This window comes from Hippoglossus stenolepis, chromosome 3 (genome assembly GCF_022539355.2).
Source record: "Hippoglossus stenolepis isolate QCI-W04-F060 chromosome 3, HSTE1.2, whole genome shotgun sequence".
NCBI lineage: Eukaryota > Metazoa > Chordata > Actinopteri > Pleuronectiformes > Pleuronectidae > Hippoglossus > Hippoglossus stenolepis.
The window spans coordinates 17,055,401-17,074,655 of record NC_061485.1 but is presented as its reverse complement, the minus strand read 5'-3'; the positions used below and the strand labels follow the sequence as shown (position 1 = coordinate 17,074,655).

The 19,255-nt window shown below is 41.8% G+C and overlaps 2 protein-coding genes across 5 annotated transcripts in view; one reads left to right on the top strand and one right to left on the bottom strand.

Moving 5' to 3' along the window:
- Positions 1–278: 278 nt before the first annotated feature.
- On the bottom strand, positions 279–4,898 carry sumf1 (sulfatase modifying factor 1). Its single transcript, XM_035152412.2, has 9 exons — positions 4,553–4,898; positions 3,422–3,595; positions 3,184–3,258; positions 2,506–2,588; positions 2,242–2,364; positions 2,019–2,133; positions 1,552–1,665; positions 1,407–1,466; positions 279–886 (listed from the first exon to the last, which is right to left on the bottom strand). The coding sequence occupies exons 1-9, from the start codon at positions 4,835–4,837 to the stop codon at positions 785–787; spliced, it is 1,131 nt and encodes a 376-aa protein (XP_035008303.1). The 5' UTR covers positions 4,838–4,898; the 3' UTR covers positions 279–784.
- A 1,071-nt stretch (positions 4,899–5,969) lies between these two features.
- LOC118105042 (inositol 1,4,5-trisphosphate receptor type 1) overlaps positions 5,970–19,255 on the top strand; it is a 66,824-nt gene continuing 53,538 nt past the window's right edge. For all 4 annotated transcript variants that reach the window (XM_047339393.1, XM_047339392.1, XM_047339391.1 and 1 more), the window contains exons 1-3: positions 5,970–6,358; positions 7,635–7,757; positions 11,704–11,774. In XM_047339393.1, the coding sequence (XP_047195349.1) occupies positions 7,666–7,757; positions 11,704–11,774 (163 nt within the window). In that variant the 5' untranslated portion in view covers positions 5,970–6,358; positions 7,635–7,665. The remainder of the gene's footprint in view (positions 6,359–7,634; positions 7,758–11,703; positions 11,775–19,255) is intronic.

The window sequence follows — 19,255 nt, the reverse complement described above, 5'->3', positions numbered from 1 at the left end:
TGGCTTTCATGGGGGGAAATAACCAGTAAACAAGGAATAATAGCAAAGTACGACTGAGAGATTTAGCATAATGAGATTAAATTACCATAAAATAACATTTGATTTGCTTTTCGTTTTTATGGTCATTTCGGAAATTGTGTCATTTTCAGGCAGAGGAATTACAAAGCAAACAAATTGATCTAATCAGATAAAATATGTAGACACACACACTGACACCCACACAAACATACAATCAAATCACACACAGAAAGACAAAGACAATAATTGATAATTCTGGGTTCCATTTGTCACAAATTTATCTATGTTTCCAAAAACATTATACAAAAATATTTTACATCAATTTTACAACAATGTCAGAGTCATTATACATAAAGAAATCAATTTCAGCCTTTATTCCAACCAGGTCTTTGCTGATAATGACAACTGATAAAACTTATTTTCACATTTACAGGACCTCACTGATCTTGGCTATTGAAAAGTTATTCAAACCACACAAGCATAAAACAATGACTGGAGTGCTACTTGTGCTAGGAAACTACAAACCATCAATGTTTTACATTCAATTACAAAAAAAGAATATGGTTAAAAGAAAATAAAAAGCCTGTAGGACATTCTCCACTGCAAACTGTTTGAGGCCCTGTCTTCCTTTTTTCTTTGAAATCATCTCCTGATAAATAGCCTCACTATTGAAATACAAATACTGCTTTCATGGACTTTACTTCCAACACTGGGGTTAGAGAGCAGATGGAATAAGGGACTGTGTGTTCAAGACAAACAGGTCAGGTCACTGTCGCTCCTCAGAGACACAGCGAAACCCGAGATTAGAGGCCGAGCTGTCGGGACTGTTCTGGCTGCGGGCTGCACATCTGTATCTGTAACAGTAAGACTTGAGGAAGGAGAAAGAAAGGTCAGTGGATTCATTTTCGTATCAATGGAGACTGGTTTGACAAAGTACTCTTAAAGTACTCTTTAGCCAAAACTCTATCTCTAATTTCTTAATGCTTTTAAGAGACGGTTACTTCAAAAAGAAAAGATTCCTATATTACTCCTTGTTTGAGCATATACACCAACATGTGTAAGCTGTCCTCTGTGCCTTCTTTGTATGAAATTAGCTGCATTCCCATGGCAACCAATGCTAGTGGCAGACAAACTCAAATACTCCCCAGTGGGCGGCTCAGATGTTGTTGCAGATTAAGCAAATGTACCACAAGTGTTGGTATGAGTTCTCTTGTACTCTACAGATTTAGCCTCTTTCAAGTTTCTTGAAACCACATCCAGAAAAAGGAGATTAGAATAGATTGGAGCTCAACAGTTTCTATATCTAAAAAAAAAGTCTAAATCTTCTTTTAGACTTTTTAAGACCCTGCAGAATATATAGAAAACAGCTTTTATTTCAATTTATTTACCTTGTGGCACATATATGATCCTCCCTTCTTCACCTTGTCTGTGCCTGATGGAGGGCCGTTCTGATAGAGAGGAGGATGAGGAAATGTCAGAGGCAAAATAAACTTTTGAAAATTCAAAAGCTTTGAGGTAATAATGTTTTCCTACTGGGTTGTGTTGCTGGTCTGTGGTATGGTGCACAGTCCACCAGTCTGATGTCCACTCCCATGCATTCCCCACCATGTCATACAGACCAAAGCCATTGGCAGGAAAGGACATCACCTGTAGGATGTGGAGAGAAAAAATGTATGACAGCAGGTTCTAATTAAAGAATTTTATTCGGACACACTAGTAGAAAAATAATGGAAATTAATTTGAATGCATACCTAGATGATTGATATTTCTAATGTTGTTATTCATTATATTTTTGGAAGTTGCAAGATGACTTTATCCAACTGCTGAAATAAGCCATTATCTCAGCATTTTCTATTTCATTGGCAGTGGCTGGCTTATAAAGCTGTTTCCAGTTCCAACAGTAGCTCATGACTCATGAGTTACTCCTCCTTCTCCCTGACCACAAACAAAGACTTCTGTAACAAAACCAAACATTCCTCCATCTTTCTTTGTTGACTTACTGGTGAAGTTGTGACATATCCATCCTCTCCAGAGTTATGGTTGGGAAAATCCCCCTGCCACAGGTTGGCGTAGTGTTGTCCTTTTGGAGTCAACTTGTTTCCCCATGGATAAAGTCTGCATGCAGGAGCAGGCATATGAGGAAAGTGACAAAGGACACGTTGTATGATGATGCATCGGCGTTGCAATATAATTTATGTTCCACCTAATGAGTAAATATCACACCTGTCTTTCAGGCCGCCCCTGCAGGCGTACTCCCATTCTGCCTCTGTAGGGAGTCTCCTGTTTGCCCAGGAGCAGTAGGCACCAGCATCTGCCCAGGACACATGTAGAACTGGATGGTCCAGTCTACAAATAACAGCTTTAAAGTTAATCACTGAACTCCTGTTTCATGTGTCACTTTTTTTCCTTTCATAAAAAAATAATGAAAATTAACATTCTTGGAAATATTGTGGAGATTTTAGTATATGAAGCAAAGTGTGTTTCTACCTGTCAGTGATGTTTGAGTCTTGACCCTCAGGATGCCTCCAGTTGGCACCTTTGACTGGAAGCCACCAGGGGGCAGCAGCAACCTAATAACAAAGTAAAAGTAAACTGTTGCTACACACATATTCTGCTTCTCTGATACTCTTGTTCAAAGTTTCTCTTGCATTCCCTCTTCAGTGTTCATTTAAAATGGCCTTTAGTGTACTGTGATGGTTCTAATGGTTTCTACCATTGCTGCTCTAATGGGCACACATGCCACAGGATCGGGCTGCACACAGAGATGAAGCTGTCATGTGCACATTCCCTGATGTCTGGTTTTTGTCAGGCCTCAGGCCTTGTACGACCAAACTGTGAACCTCCTAGAGACTCTTAAATAACAGTGCTATACGTCTTCATGTCTGTCTAAATCCTCTGGAAGTAGGATACAAGCTTAGTGACCATATGTTAGTCTAAAAATGTAGAAATTATGGTCAGACGAGGACAAAATAGTCATGAACACGGTTACATGGAAAAGATATGAACTGTGGAAAATTGAATTCAACAGCAACCTAACTATCCAATAGACAGATAGGATGGAAGGAAGGAAGGAAGGACAGAAAGAGACGGATGGATGGATGGACGGACAGACAGACAGACAGACTGACAGTACAGGTAATTGAACTGTTAAATAATAGTACTTACTGCTTGGGTAATCTGGTTTTTGACTGTCTCACTCAAAAGTCCCTCAAATACAAATGAGTCTCCAAATTTTTCAGCCTAAATGTATAGAAAAATGAAAAAGGGAAGGAAGAAAACATTAGCTGATGCCTGTAAAGTCTCAAATATGTCAATAATCACTGTCAAATAATTGGATTAATATTGGTTATTGATTTGTCTGCTTTTAATGAATTTAGCCATACATTTAATGGTTGCCCTGTACCTCAGTGACATATCCTGTGGCACCGACAAAGCTCTGGAACTGCCTGCTGGTGACTTCCTGGATCTCCATGTAGAAGGAATCCACGTGCACCCGCCTCTGAGGGCTCTCTCCATCTGCAGGGATGCCCGGGTCGTCTGTTCCCATCAGGAATTCTCCTCCAGAAATCCGCACCATCTGCACGTGAGAGCAGATAAACTGTGAACGCGAATCTCTTAAAGGGATAGTTCACCCAAAAATGAAAATTCACTCATTATCTAACCAACACAATGCTGATGGAGAGGTGGGTGAAGTGTGCGACATAGTGGTGAGCAGATAATGAGTGAATTTTCATTTTTGTCCCTTTACACTTGAGGAGGAAGTTCACAAAATTAAAAAAAAAAAAAGTTTTTAAAACAGGAAACTTCCTCACATTTAAGTATTGTAACTATTTTGGAGCTGTCTGACCACTAGGCTGAATAAAACCCACAGAGGACATTAATACAAGTAAGATAAGACATCCTCTGCAACAAAAAGCTGAAAACACATTAAAAGAAAAATGAATCAAATACTGGAATGACACTCAGTAGAGTGCATAACTCCACCAAGGCCCAACAGACACCTTACATTTACTCAAGCCTAATTGCTGGGCCAACACACAATGCAGATCATGAAATCATAATCCCCATTGCAGAAGAACAAGTTTTGCCAATGGACGAACGATTGCTTTTCCAACGACTGGTTGAGACTAATTGCAGGAAACTTAGGCCAATTCAATTCCATACTTCCCATTCAAAGTCGTTACATTCAGCCCATGAGCCACAGGCAGATTGTTGTGCACCAAACTAAAGATGGAGGATTTGGTTAAATTGCAGCTGTGGGGTAAAGTGCATCTAAAAAGTTGGCCCTTATTTGATCTGTACACTTTGCCAGTAGGATGTAATGTCTTGCTTAAAGGCACTTCAGCAACTATCTAATGAGTCACATCACTGACAGGCTTTAACAAACTATGTCACTGACTCAGTTGTGATCTTTCAGGTCAAGTTTAGAAAGTTACTAATCAAAAAAAGGCCCAGTGACTCAATGGCTCCTTCTCTCATCTATTCTGTCCAATAGATGCAGAAGGTTGCCTTGTTGTCACGTGACGTAGTTTACCTGACTCAGCGTGTCCCTCTCGTGTCCCCGAGCCTCAGACGGCTCCTCATTGGCTCCTCTGGAGTACTTGTCAGCTGGCGAAGATGTCCTCTCCTCCACAGGCTCCACAGCAGCGGCGGCTCTCCTCAGGTTCTCGCAGCCGCAGCTCGGTGCTCCCTGCGCGGCGCTGAGGTCTCGCTCTGCCCCGCTCGAACCCAGAACACACGGGAGTCTGGTCACACATCCGGAGACGAGAAGCAACAAAGTGAAGCAGCGCGTCATTGTTGCCAAACATCTACTCAACATGCACTCATGTTGTCGACGGTCTTACTTCCGCAAAAGTCACGTGGGCGGTCAGCTGACTGTAACTCTCTCCTGCCCGGAGTCACTGCGCGTTCAGGTGCTGCTCGGAAGATCCAAGTTCAATGGAGAAAAACATGGAGGCTGTAAACAAATAGTGTTGTATTTATTTGTTCAGAGCGTTTACACAACAATCTGACAGGTATGTCAGTGATTTGAAACAGGTGCAGGTTTATCATAAAGACATCTGTATTGGCTGAAAGTGTTTGTGAGAGTTGGACAGTTTGCAAGTCACAAAGGGGTTACATTTGACAAGTTCACATTAAAATCTACTATTTAGACTTAATTATAAAATAATTTTAATTTGTTTATAGGATAAGATAAGATAGTTTAAGATAGTCCTTTATTAGTCCCACGATGGGGAAATTTACTGTACAGCAGCAAAAAAGGGAATAGTGAAGTGCACACACAGGAAAGGCAATAAATAAGTAAAAAATACAATATGAACACAAGGAACTATAAAAAATACACATATGTACAATGTTAACAAGACATAAACAGTAAAACAGAAGGCCAATTGCACATGTATGATATTGGGTAATATAACTGTTTATCTGTCTTTGTTCTTTGACTATTATTTCATTTAATTTGATTGATATTTGATTTGATTTAATTGATATTTGATTTGATTGATATTTGATTTGATTGATCTCTACATTGATTGATTTTGCATTGTACAATTGGACTGTATTGGCTATGCATGGCTGACTGTACATATTCTATTTGTTTTGCACACTGACAAATAAAGGGACTCGGGAAAAAAAATTAAATAATAAAATCATTTCTCAGTTGAATCAATTTGTCAATGGTCAATTTTCCCAGTCGAATAGTATTTTTTCCGATTATCCTGACACCACGTGAACGCACCGGTGCATACTTTTTGTAACCCACACACATTTCTGTAAATGATGATTAAAGCTTCTAAATATATAAGATATCAGTTATTTTGTTACAAATAAATTAACTTTCATACAGATGCCAATAAAAAAAAAAAACACCATTGATAGTATTTCAGAAATGTGACTTTTTCTACTTGTGCTTGTGCTGCTCATAAATCCAGGCCCTGCAGTGGGAGTGATACCAGCTCAGCTCTCCTCGGTGCTACAGGATGGGCCCACATGCACATGGACATCATTTCCCAGCACTCAACACTGGGACCCCTTGAGAAGAAGCAGCAGAAGAGGAAGAAGAAGAGGAAGAAGAGGAAGAGGAGGAGGAGGAGGAGGAGTAGCAGGCAGTGAGCCAGGCAGCCCAGCAGCTCAGCAGCCCAGCAGCCAGTGTGTGAGCCGCTTCCCCGCCTCAGTGAGGTGAAACACGGCCGCGGAGCACCGACAGCAGGCGGCGAGAGGAGGTGGCGGAGCTGTCAGGAGGAAATCAAAACAACCGCAGAGCCGCTGTGATCGCAGAGAGGAGCCGCGGTCATGTTGTCTTAAAGAGCCGCGGCGCCGAGCTTCTTCCACCGCCGAGGTAAAGTTGAGCGCACAACTTGTTCGCCATCCTCCTCTCTCCTTACTTCTCCTTACATGGTTGACCGGGCGCTCGTGTGGGAAAACAACGAGACCACTCATCATTATAGTCACTTTTATTATAAGCATCAGAATGTCGGACTGTTGGGAACAGCGTGATTGCGGATGCACTTTTCAAACAAACAGAAAATTATTGACAGCCGAGCCTGCTGCTCTGCTTACTCAAGTTTCACATGTTTGTTTTAGAGGTTAAACAGGCCCGTGAGGAAGATGCACATGTTGTCTGGCTTTCACAGCCTCACCAGTCATTATTATCCAAGCTGCAGTCAAAGCCAAACATTAGTTTTTTTTTAAAAATGTTTTACGCACCGCTCCATTGTGAGGCGGTGCGTAAAACATTGAAAACAAGCAGGAGGACAAACCGGGGTGAGGTGAACCTGCAGTGCCCCCATCACACAGCAGCTCCTTTGGGGACGACCTGTGGCTTGTGGCTCATAACCCCTTACACCCCTTACGCCACAGTACAATACACACAGATCACAGTTACTTCAAACAGAGAGAGGTCCCTGCAGCTATGCAAATCCACACAGCAGGACAGTGTCAGTAGTGTCAGGGAACCCTCTCTTCTAAACCTGTGCTGCCACCTAACATGGCAGCTCTGCAGCTACACAAGGGAATTACTGTTATACCTGCAAGTGCATTGTGGTTAAAAACATTTCAATATTGCACAACATCAGAGTCAAAGTGCCACACGTTGTGCTGTATTGTCTCCTCATAAAACACACATCAGATTTTCATATTACAGAAAGAGGCTGTAAGACTTTGTGTCTGCTACATTTTTGGAGTAAATATGACAAAGAAACTACAGACAAGTTTAAAATTGTTTAAAGATAAGGCGATAAACTAACACAATATTGGGATAATTACATTTAAAAACAAATTAGGAAAAATGTAAATTTTTTTGTCTTTACTGACCTATCCTAAGCTTCAGTCTCTATAGGACAGCCAACTTAATTAATTTTGTGTATTACGGATATGCACATTAAGCTATTGCTTCAGCCTCCATCTTTTTTGGTCTTCATATATATATTTGTCTTGCTTTACTTATTTTGTACCGGATTTCTTGTGCAAATTGAACATGTGGACCAAAATAAACAGATTGAATGAATGCATAGAGTAAAGCAGCATCTTTTTACCATGTTGTAGCAGTAACATTTTTAGGACGCAGAACACAATGTGAGATATTTTATCGTTTTCCCTTCTGTCCTCTGCTGCAGGTGTTCCCTTGTGTGTGTGTGTGTGTCCACCATGTCGGATAAGATGTCCAGCTTCCTTCACATCGGGGACATCTGCTCCCTATATGCAGAGGGATCCACCAACGGTTTCATCAGCACACTGGGGTACGTCCATCCAGTTTGTGTGTGTGTGTGTGTGTGTGTGTGTGTGTGTGTGTGTGTGAGGGCCCACTTTACACCTCCCTGCAAGCTGAGCAGGACTCCGAGGGAAAGGAAGTCACAGGTTCTACAAAGTTAGAAAGACAGATTTTAGTCAGACACAGATTTTTGGTGCAAGCTTTTCCTCCTGGTCTTATCTGTGTGATGCCTGATGAAAATTTTTTGGCACGCATCACCCAGACATCAGTTCCCACAGTCAGTGAGTCAGTGGCAGAATGGGATTAACTAAGAGATTAATGGATGTCATTTTGAAGCGGAAATAGTGGTCGACCTTTTTAAAGAGGTGCTTTTGATCACAACATCACTAACAGTGCTGTGAGAAACGGAAATGCAGGGGTGGAAAATGCAGAGTTAATGATTAAGTGTGTGTGTGTGTGTGTGTTTGTGATGGCATGGCAGGTGTGGGTGTGAAGGGCGGAGTTAGACACTAATGGTAAAACCCTATTCAAAAGCCATTCATTCGCAGTGCACAGTAGCAGCCGAATTGTGTTGTTTCCCTCCGTCTACATCACACCTGAAACACAACAGACCTGCTCTTTCTAGACCCGATTTTCTAGAAGTAAGAGGCACATTGATTATAATCTCCAAAAAATCATTATACTGGTGTTAAAGGGGACATAGCATGCCCATTTTACCACAAGTTGATATGGTTCCTTGGAGTCTTAATGAAATGTCTGTAACATACTTTGGTCAAAATACCACAAGGATCATATAAAACAGCACCCTTTTTACCCTGTATAAAACAGCCCTCCACAGAGCGACCTGTTTTGAGTGCCTGTTCCTTTAAATGCTAATGAGCCAGCTCCCCCCTCCCCCCTCTCACCCCATGATTTTAAACGATATAAATTACATATTTTATATGATATAAATTATCAAATATGCATCCCATACTTTGTATTCCCTTCTGTTGTCCTGGGGTTTTAATTTTCCCAATCACATAATTAAATGTCACCCTCTGCCCATCCACTACAAGCACACAAGCAGACAGACAGAGAGAGAAAGAGAGGGGGGGCTATGAAGACCATCATTTACCCCCGAACCCCGACATTCAACGGGTACAACAACAAGCGGAGAAAGCAGAATCGCGGGCTGACCTTATATATACAGTCTATGGGGCTGACCAGCGGAGAAATGCACGTCCCGTGTGAACAGCCAGGCGGCTGCGCGCTTGAGAACGGCGCTGCGCTGCCTCGCTGCGGCGCTTCCGTGTCCGGTGTTAACCCGGCGTAACTACTGTAACCTGGTGTACAGTAGTGCTGAACACTGCAGAAGTCTTCCACACAGCCAGCAGTGTGGAAGACTTCCGCAGTGTTACAGTAGCGCTGAACACTGCGGAAGTCTTCCACACTGTTGGCTGTGTGGCGCTGACACAAATTCCAGCTCACGCACGGGAGAGCGAGCGGTCGCGCCCGAGCAGCTGCTGCAGCCTCCCAGTCCCAACGATCCAGACAAATGCCACATGTGAGTGAATCGCGGGCTGACCAGCGGAGAAATGCTCGTCCCGTGTGAACAGCCCGGCGGCTGCGCGCTTGGGAACGGCGCTGCGCTGCCTCTCAGCCTCGCTGCCTCCGGTGTAAACCCGGCGTAATGAGTGTGGGGGGACGGGGGGGGGATGAGGTGGGGGGTGGGCCAAGACCATTTAGGGAGACTTCCAGTACCTTGTTACGACACAAAACCCAGGAAGCGCAATCGAGTCGCTCAAGCATGACGTTTCTGACTTAGAGGAACCATAACAAAACGCGCGAGTGTTTTTTTCCCAGAGTTTTTGGGTTGGTAGACATGCCAGATACCCACATTAACGTGTAGAAGCACTAACAAAGTGGAATTTGCATGCTATGTCCCCTTTAAGGTATCACTAAAATATCAGATGTGCAGTTATTATTACCTCCACCAAGAAGGTTATGTTTTTCACCCATCTGTTTGTTTGCTGGTTATTTTGTGTGTTTGTGAACAAGATTATGCAACAACTACTTGACAAATGGCCGTGAAACTTGGTGGAAAGATGTGGTCTGGGACAGGGAAGAATCTGTTCAATTTTGGTGCTGATCCATAAATGTTTTTAGCACTTTATTTAACATTGCAGGATAGATCTTTTTTTTTTTTTTCACCAAGAATAATTCATGGATCTTGATGAAAAATTTCAAGCACAGTTTGGGAACTGATATTTATGAGTGTGTGCAATTTGCTGCTGCTTAATTGAATTTAAAGGGACTGTTGGGCCTTGCCGAAGGTATGTGCTCTGCTGAGTGCCAACACAGTTCACACTTTTCTCTTGCAATAATATTTTTGCTAGTAGAAAAACCATCAGATATATATATATATATAACAAGGTGCTGTATGTGATATCAGCTCTCAGCCCAGTGTCCAGCGCCTCCTCCTCCACCCCCTTGCTCATGAAAAATGGAATGACCTACTACAAAGACTGAGTCACCATTGAGACATTGGGGCCTTTCTCGAGTTCCAGTGTATCCCACACATGCACACACACACACACACACTTTGGTGCACACAAATTTATACAAGCGTACAAGCATGTATTTACAAAATTGATTTGGCTTGTGAGCCTCTCACAACCACCAACACAGCAGCATTCTCCAAATCTTAGATTACAGAAAGAAACCGCGTGGAAAGAAAAGGAAAAAAAATCTTTGAGCTTATGAACTCATCCTGCCGAGCAGCATTCCCAGCTCCTGTTCGGGTCCCCAGAGAGAGAGGCCTGTGAGCAAACAAAAGGTTAAATGTGTTAGAAATTGTGTAGTGATCCCAAAGAATGACTTGTCCAGTTTGTTCAAATGTGTCAATATTAAGCTTTTGACCATCAACGACAGCTCTGACAGGGATTAGGGGCATCAAACATATACTGTACAATTTCTTCCTCCCCGCATATTGTCTGAGCTTTTATCTGAGTCTGCAGCTCTGCTCTGTGAGGTGCACGGAGAGGAGGAGCAGACAGGTCTGTTTGGACAACTGTAGACATTCCCCGGGAAAAAGGCTTGAAATGGATGTGGGATTTGGCCGGAGTCCAGCTCAGTGTTATTCTGAGCCAGTTAAAGCTAAATTTGTCACCAGAAATTTCCAGTTTGCCCACAGGTCACGTAATCCAGATTTATTTAATTACTGAAAGGAGTTTCACGGTGCTCAATGAACAAACAGGAAATACAAGTGTTGCTGCTTTCTTATATTACTTTATTGGTTTTATATTAGTGTTAATTTTAAACATATTCAAGATTGCAAAAAATTGTAGTTTCTGCCACATACATGTGAAGATTCTGGGTCATCCAGGTCATGTTATCTTCTGGAGTTGTACACGTGTACATAGGCGACAAAACAAGCAATTCCAGTTGCCTATATGCACTTGTACACCTCCTGAAGAAATCTGCCACATTTTGTTTTTTAGATAATTAATAAAAAAAAAACTAATTCAGAAAGGAGTTGGAATTGGTTTTACAAACACTCCACACATATTTTCAGTTTACTATCATGGATGATGAAGGAAAACAACAAACTCACATTTCTGAGGCTGGATCGACTGATTTATTATAAAAACATATTTGACCAAATCAATGAAATGATCAACGGTTGTAGATTCATTTTATGTTGATTTAATGATTGATTATCTCCGTACCATTTCAGCTCCAGAATAAATAACAACTAATAGTAATCATTATTTATTAATGCAGCCCCACAGTACTTTAATGTGAAAACCTGTCCGCTGAATGTGATCGTCAGTGACTGGCTTTAATCTGTCAGAAAATAAAATCTACTTAATATTGCAAAAATATTCACCGCAAACTAAACAAAACAATGTGCACAGATGTCCAAAACCCAGAGCCCGAACTGACTGGTTGCCAGGGGTGTAGTTAATAGTGTTTTTCTGTGTTTATCTTCACAGCTTGGTGGATGACCGCTGCGTCGTCCAGCCCGATGCAGGGGACCTCAACAACCCTCCAAAGAAGTTCAGAGGTAAGAGATGGAGAGAGTCGACTCCCCTCATCCTCCCGAGGCCTGACATCATCACACTGACTGCTGTGTTTATACTGTGGGGTCCGTGAGAGACACTGCTGAATGTGTTATGCTGTGTTTCTTTGGTGACAGCCACAATATCCCTGCCCGATGGACTTCAAACAGGGGCTGCCTTTGACAATGTTAATGGGGTGTGTGTTCGTGTGTTCGTGTGTGTGCGTGCGCGCGTGTGTTTGTGTGTGTATGTGTGCCTCTGTCTCCATGCTGTGTGTATGTGTGCTTGCCTGTACACCTCGTCTTAGCACGTAGAGGCAGATGGAGAGAATCAGCTCTGATGTTGGTTTGATGGAAAACAACACACAAAAAGCTGCTTCCCAAACAAAACCTTGAGACGCTTCTGTGGGTGAACCCGCTATTATTAGCTCTCAAACAGGAAGTAGAACTCATGACCCTCAGTTCTCAGGCTAGAGGTTTATATCTCTGGGGAGAGGCCTCGCTCGACATTGCGCACAGAGTATAGTGTCAAAATAGAGTCTATTGAGTGTATCTGGGATACATGTCACAGGTCCTTGAAATAGAAAAAGCATGATGCTGCTGATTACATGTTTTCTTTAAAATTAACATTTTTGTATGTTTTTTTTAGATCAATTATGTTTCATAGTTTTAACAAGTTGACTAGTTTAAGATCTAAATAAACTAAGCTTGTTCAAGAAGTTAAGAACTGAAATAATTAGTTGAATAATCGATTTGTCAATTGACAAGAAGAAGGAACAGCTATTACGATTATTTGCTGGACATTCAGGTCATCATCCCTCTGTGCTGGTGACAGCCAGTGGCTGGGGGAGTCATGTTTTGGGGTTTTCCATTCATTCGTTCTTGTGAACACGATATCTCAAGAACATCTTGAGTGAATTTCTTCAGATTTGGTGCAAAGGCTCAGTTGGACTCAAGGATGAACTGATTGTATTTTTGTTGTCAAAGGCCAATGTCGCTGTGACCTTTCAAAGCATATTTTTTGCCTTGTGACCATGATATATTAGGAACAACTCCAGGAAATCCTTTCAAATTTGGCACAAATGTTCACTTAATCTCACAGATTAACTGATTTAGATGTGTGTTACCAAAGGTCAAAGGTCAAGGCCACGATGGCCTCATAAACCTGTTTCTGGCCTCTTGAACATGATATCTCAAGTCTGTCTCTAGGTAATTTCTTCAAATGTTGACCTGTTGTCACTTGGACTCAAAGTTGAACTGATTAGATTTCAGTTAAGATCAAAGGTCACTGTGACCTCATATTTGTCCTAAAAAAAAAGTGTGTAGTAAAAAGGCACTGGTTGGCTTAGGCATACACCCTCGGGGCAGCAACTCTAGTTTTTCATGAAAAAATATCAGCTGTTATCGAGTTGATATTTCATAGAGCAGACAATCGATAATTTAATTGAGAAAATAATTACATTTTAATTTTAAAAAGTGTCAGTTGCAACTCTACATAAATGGATATTAAAAGTAATGCAATTCTTTTGGGGTTTTTTTCTCAAATGGTTTGGCTTTTGCAATGTTCAACTTGATTTCAAACTTTTTCACCTTGGCTCTGAACTGTGTTTGCTCACCCTCCTATACCAAGTCCACACCCACTCACTTTGTACTAAGCTATCTGCGTCTATCTGCTGTTTCAAAGGTGTAAAGGAGTTCACTCTGTATTTAGAAAGTAGAAAGCTTTTGATGTGAGCAGTGACCCACACTTCTCACTCTTCACTGGGTCTCTGGTGTCCCAGGACAGGTTATCATCCCCCAGAGACGATAACTGTCAGCACAGTAAACACACAGAGTGCAGACTGATACCTCCACGCCTGCAGCAACATGAAAGACGAGTCTCTTTCTCTCTATCTCTGTTACTGTAGCTCTCAAGGACTGTCGAGCTTATTCCTTTGACCAACACTGATGGCCAAAAAAACATTGTAGCATTGTTTGTACTTGTCCAACAACTGTAGAAGTCTTTTTTGTAGTTTACTTAGCATCAGTGTGATCATATCTCTCCACTATCAACAGTCGAGCCTGACCTATATAAATATTTGGGGGCAGATGTAAAAAATGTAAATGTAAACGTAAATGCACATCTTTTCTGTGTTGTTTATTCAGTAAAATTAAAAACTATAGAGCAAAAGTAAAATAAGTTTTCATTTTGGCACCTGCAAACCCAAACGCAGATGCTGATATGATATAGATCCCTGCTTGTTTTTGCTGTGCAGGTATTGCAGCAGACATGTGAAGGTAGTGAGGGAGTTGCCTACTGACTCACTTAATAGCCGGACTAATGACTTTCACTAATTGCTTTGCCTCCTGTAATCTTCCATCTTCGCACACTCATTTTTCCCTTGGCTCACTTCTAAAACTCATCACCACTCAGATGTCCTGCTCTAAATCGGACCCACTGAATGACTTCACCTCAATGTTCCTTTATGATACGTAATTGTATTTAGCAGACATTTGAACCTTTTTAACCTTTTTTTCAATATCCGTAAACAAATCATGATCATGAAAACATGAAGCTGTGGCTGAAAGCTTTGAGTCCAAGTTCATGCTGGCTCAACAGCACACTTGAACATACAGTACACTGCTGAAGTGGCTCCACACATGTCAGCTGCTCCTGACTAGAAGAGGCAGTAAGAGGTGAAGATGGTTCTATTCAAAGTTGGGATATCTCAGACCCTGCTGCTCCTGCTTCCACCCATATTCTTCTAAATCTCTATAGACCTATACAGCTTCGTGGATGTTAAATGCTGTAGCAACCTTTTGCAATGGCAGTGATTATTTTGAATGGAAGCCATGGTTAATATTATTATTATTATTATCTTTGCAAAGGAGGTTATGTTTTCATGCTGTTTGTCTGCTTGCATAGATAAAGAAAAAAAGCAGATATCTCTTTGAAAAGAATCAGGCGTATGATAGAGAGTATATGAACAGGTGGATGATCTTATTGTACAATAACAAATCTTCCTTTCAGCTATATCAGAGAATGGATATCATGCCTGCGTTTCATGTTTGCAGAAAGTTTCTGTGTGCATGATATAATATGTATCTGGTTTCAATACATACAGTACATGAAGTGGCCAATCAGACTTGGCAGAGGTGTGCGCTCTCTGTTCCCTTTTTAGTGAAATCTGTGCTTACTATGTCACGAACGAAAATGTATCAGTGCTGTTTTACAGTTAGTATCCAAGAAAACATGACAATAGTTTTATACTAACGAGAAACAATGACATACATGTACCATCACATGTAAATCAAATGATGACTTTTAAACATTGCTAACAACTAAACTTTTCTTTTTAAATATGTTTTCAGTTGTTCTTTTGTCAGCATTTCTCTGGAGCAGTTCTTGTGGAACAATGGCCTCTATTAACAACATACTCGAAATTAAACTTTATGAAGCATATTGAGGACACCTAATTTCGTATACACTCTGCTGTTCTGGACATATCAGAAACCTGCTTAGAATCCGTATGGAATAGAACAGAATGTATTTGATGTTGTCATAGATAAGTCTGAAGGAGTGTGAAACGTTATTAAACCAAACAAGAAGCAGGGTTTTCCCTGGTAAAGCAGCTGCAAACAGTCCGGTTGCGTGTGCTTTGTGCTTAGATATCTATACATGTTTCTTTCTTCAAACTTCTTTGGGAACTTCTGATTGGAGGACTCTGAGTCACCTCTGGCAGCACAAAAGCTCTTCTGTCCCTCCTCCTTTGGGAGGCTCCTCGGCTGCGACAGTTGTGCAGAGATAATCCCGCTAAGTGGACGCTGTAAGGGCACAAGGCCAGACTATAGCCATGTCCACCGCTTCTTATACTGTCACTGCTGAGGTATGCATAACATTTCCTCCCAATGTAAACACAAGCACCCTCCACACAATCGCACTCTCGCCTGAGAGCACACGCTGAGACATCGGGACGCTTTGCTTAGTGTCTCACCCCAGACTGCATTTGAAATACCATTGCACACCTACACACAGTTCAGCAGAGCTACACTGAGCTACAGGCTGCGCACGAGGCAGGGGAAGCACACTGCTTTCAGTCAATTTCATCACAGTCTGTCATTACTTCTGCCAAGGAGGTTATGTTTTCACCCCTGTCTGTTTGTTTGTTTGTTTGAGCAGGATGTTGCAAAAACTACCAAACAGATCCCGGTGAAAGTTGGTGGAGGGGTGCTGCATGACTCAAGGATGAAGCCATTAAATTCTGGTGCAGATCAGAGTGCGGATCCAGGATTTATTTTTTCCCTTTCTATAACATTGTGAGACAGGGTGTTTTTCTGAAATTTTTCTTGATTTCTCAGAGAATAATTCATTGATTTTGATGGAAAAAAAATCAGTTTAGGGGCTGATATTTATGAGTGTGTGTTATTTGGTGCAAAACAAAATCATAGTGAATTTAAATGTGGTTTCATAAAGAGACTGCTGGGCCTTCTAGTTTATACTTTTATCTCTTAGGCAATTGGATGTGGGAACAGTTTTCTAATTTGAAGTTTACAACAACATGATCAGATTGTTATCATTGCTAAACCAGTAGCATGTGGAAACCATTAGAGTCCTGGCTTCACATGTCTGCAACTATTGGGTTGTTTGCCTTCCTTTTGTATCTGTACTTAAAGATCTGCACTTAAAGAAACATCTTTAAGTGCAGATTCATACCGAAACTATGCCTCGCTCTGCAGCATTGCCACCACCTACCTGTTGTCCGCCCCAACCACTGTTACTGTCAGACACACTGCAGACTAGCTGGGTGGTTCATGTGAGATAAACACCAGAAACAGTTCTGTCTTCAGTCCCTTCCTCTGCTAATAGCAACATGTATTGCTTTCCTGTCTTCAGAGCGATGAGAGCTCTTGCAGGAAACAATCAGGAGAACATGTTGTTGGTAGAGCCATTCATTGTCTTAGATGTACTGCAAGTGATTAGTTGCTTCCTGTATAATTTTGCCAACATGATAAAGAACCCAGGAGTTTGTGCAAACCAGGTCATTGAGGATATTGATGATTTAAAACAGAATAGAAGCAGTATAATGTGTTTATGGCTCCACAGTGTTGTCTAATTACTGCAGGGAAGAGTTGCTCAGATCGGTTCCAGAGGCACAAGCCGGCCTCACTGCCTGTGTCTGAACACTGAAGACTTCTTTGTGATTTGGACATGTCAGGATTTCTCTCACATGATGTGCTCCAGCTGCTTTAATGATAGAGCAGCAGAAAATGAAGAGGAGGAGAAATGGAAATTTAAGTTTCATAGTCTGAACTAATTCTGCCCTGTAGAAACCATGACCACTAAACTTGTGTACCATTGTGAATTACGCAGATGGAGTGTTGTCAGTCTTTATTACCCCCACCAAGGAGGTTATGTTTTCACCCCTGTGCATTTGTTTCTTTGTTTGTTTCTTTGTCTGTAAGCACGATTGTGCAAAACCTCCAGAGCGGATTACCATGGATCTTGGTGGAAGGTAGTGGTATGGGTCATTAAAGAACACATTCAATGTAGGTGTGGATACGGATCAGGGAGCAGATCCAGGATTTATCAATTTCTTTAACATCATGAGATAGGACGTTTTTTAACCATTTTTCACCATTTTCCCTTGGCGAATAATTCATAGATCTTGATAAAAGTGGATGGATCTTATGAGTGCTATTCTTTTTGAACTATTGTATTGTGCCTCTTCATTTGAGGCTTTAATGAAAGGACTTTTTTGAAATTACTATAAACACAGGGTTGAAGATAAGTGTGCAAGTGCGCTTTCATTTTAATAGTCAGCATCAGAGAACTGAAACACTTTATTTGGGTTTACAGTTTGCTAATAAAGGCCTGTGTATGTTTATCTTTTCCAATCAGCATGCTGCATAATAATAGGTTATCATTTATGCAGTGCACAGGGGACAGCCAGAATCGAACATAGCTTTGTTTATGGCCTGACAATTGATATGTCGGTGGTAAATGCAGTCAGGTTTATGGGGTGGCAGTGCCAGGAGTAAACTCTTGTGTTAGGTTGCAGGGACGTTAATGAATCCCTGAGTTGTCTGCCCTGTGGACCAGTCCCACAACTTCCCCTGTGCACTGAACCCTACAGGAATTCTCACCTCACATCTCAGCATTACTGACGGGACATGTTTCCCAGCTGACTGAGTTTTACAAGACAAATGTCGAGTGTTGACCTGATCATATATCACATGCTGCAATTGTGTGTGTGTGTGTGTGTGTGTGTGTGTGTGTGTGTGTGTGTGTAGATTATGATCAAAATGGCTGTGTCAAATTATGCTGCAGCTCACTCGCCACAGAGGAGCCTCCAGTGTCTGTCTTCATCTGTCTTTTACACTTTCAAGCTCGATCCAGTTCCGGCGAGAACATAGCGTTCAGTTTTTATCTACGTTGTGTGAACCCATGAGCGTAACAAATACACATTTACTCAATTCACAGCACCGAATAGCTCCAGGTCTCACCCTCTCTCTTTGTGCTCTCTTTCTCTGTTTCACATTCTTTCACTCTCTTCCTGTCTTCCTCATTTCTCTTTCACTTCCTTTTCTTAGTTTTTCCAACTGTATTTTGGATCAGGCTTAAGTAAACCATTTCTGATGTGGGGTGTGAGAGGGAGGTGGGGTGGGAGGAAGATTTTTAGGGAGATAGAGGCCATTAACTCCGAAGGAGAGAATGACATGGTTAGAGGAATTCAGAGAGGAGAAAGGAGGGATGGTAGAATATCGAGGGGGGAAAGAAGGAGTCCCCACCCTCCTCTCTCTCTCCCTCTGTCGTCCCACTCCCCTTCTCTTCACTGGCCTTATTTGGTCATGTTACTGCGGCTATAGCCGGAGGAGAGCGAGAGAAAGAGAGGGAGAATGGGGGAAGGATGGACAGATTGTACTTTTTTTTTTCGCCTTCTCAGAAGAGAGAGCTTTGGTTTGAGGAGAGGTGAAATCAGAGTGAATCCAGCACACAGAGGCAGAAGTTGCCGGTGGACAGAAGTTCAAATCTGTCAGAGAAACACCAGCTTGTGTGTATTGTACAACTTAAAACTAAAGCTGTCCAACTCAACAGCTTTCAGCCTGTGTGCGTTTCGGCTGCAGTCGTGCTACTCGTTTGAGAAGAGGAACTCTTCTGGGACAAAAGAGGAACTCTGTTATGCTACAATCCTATCAGCATGCAAATCAAGGGCCCGTTTTTTCCTCCTCGTGAGTTTGTTTAGTATCTATGAAAATGAGCAGCACTATCAGAGTCTGCTGACGACAGCAGCATCTCACCGTTGCTGTGGTTACATACGCCGACTCTGACCTCAACTTGTTGCTGTGTCACATAACAAACACACATTTTGGGACAAACTGATACAACACAGCAACATTCTCCAAATCCTATGAGGATTAGAGGAGGAAATGTATATGACACACACACACACACACACACACACACACACACACGCGAGGGTGTGATCACATAGAGTGGGTTAAAGGTT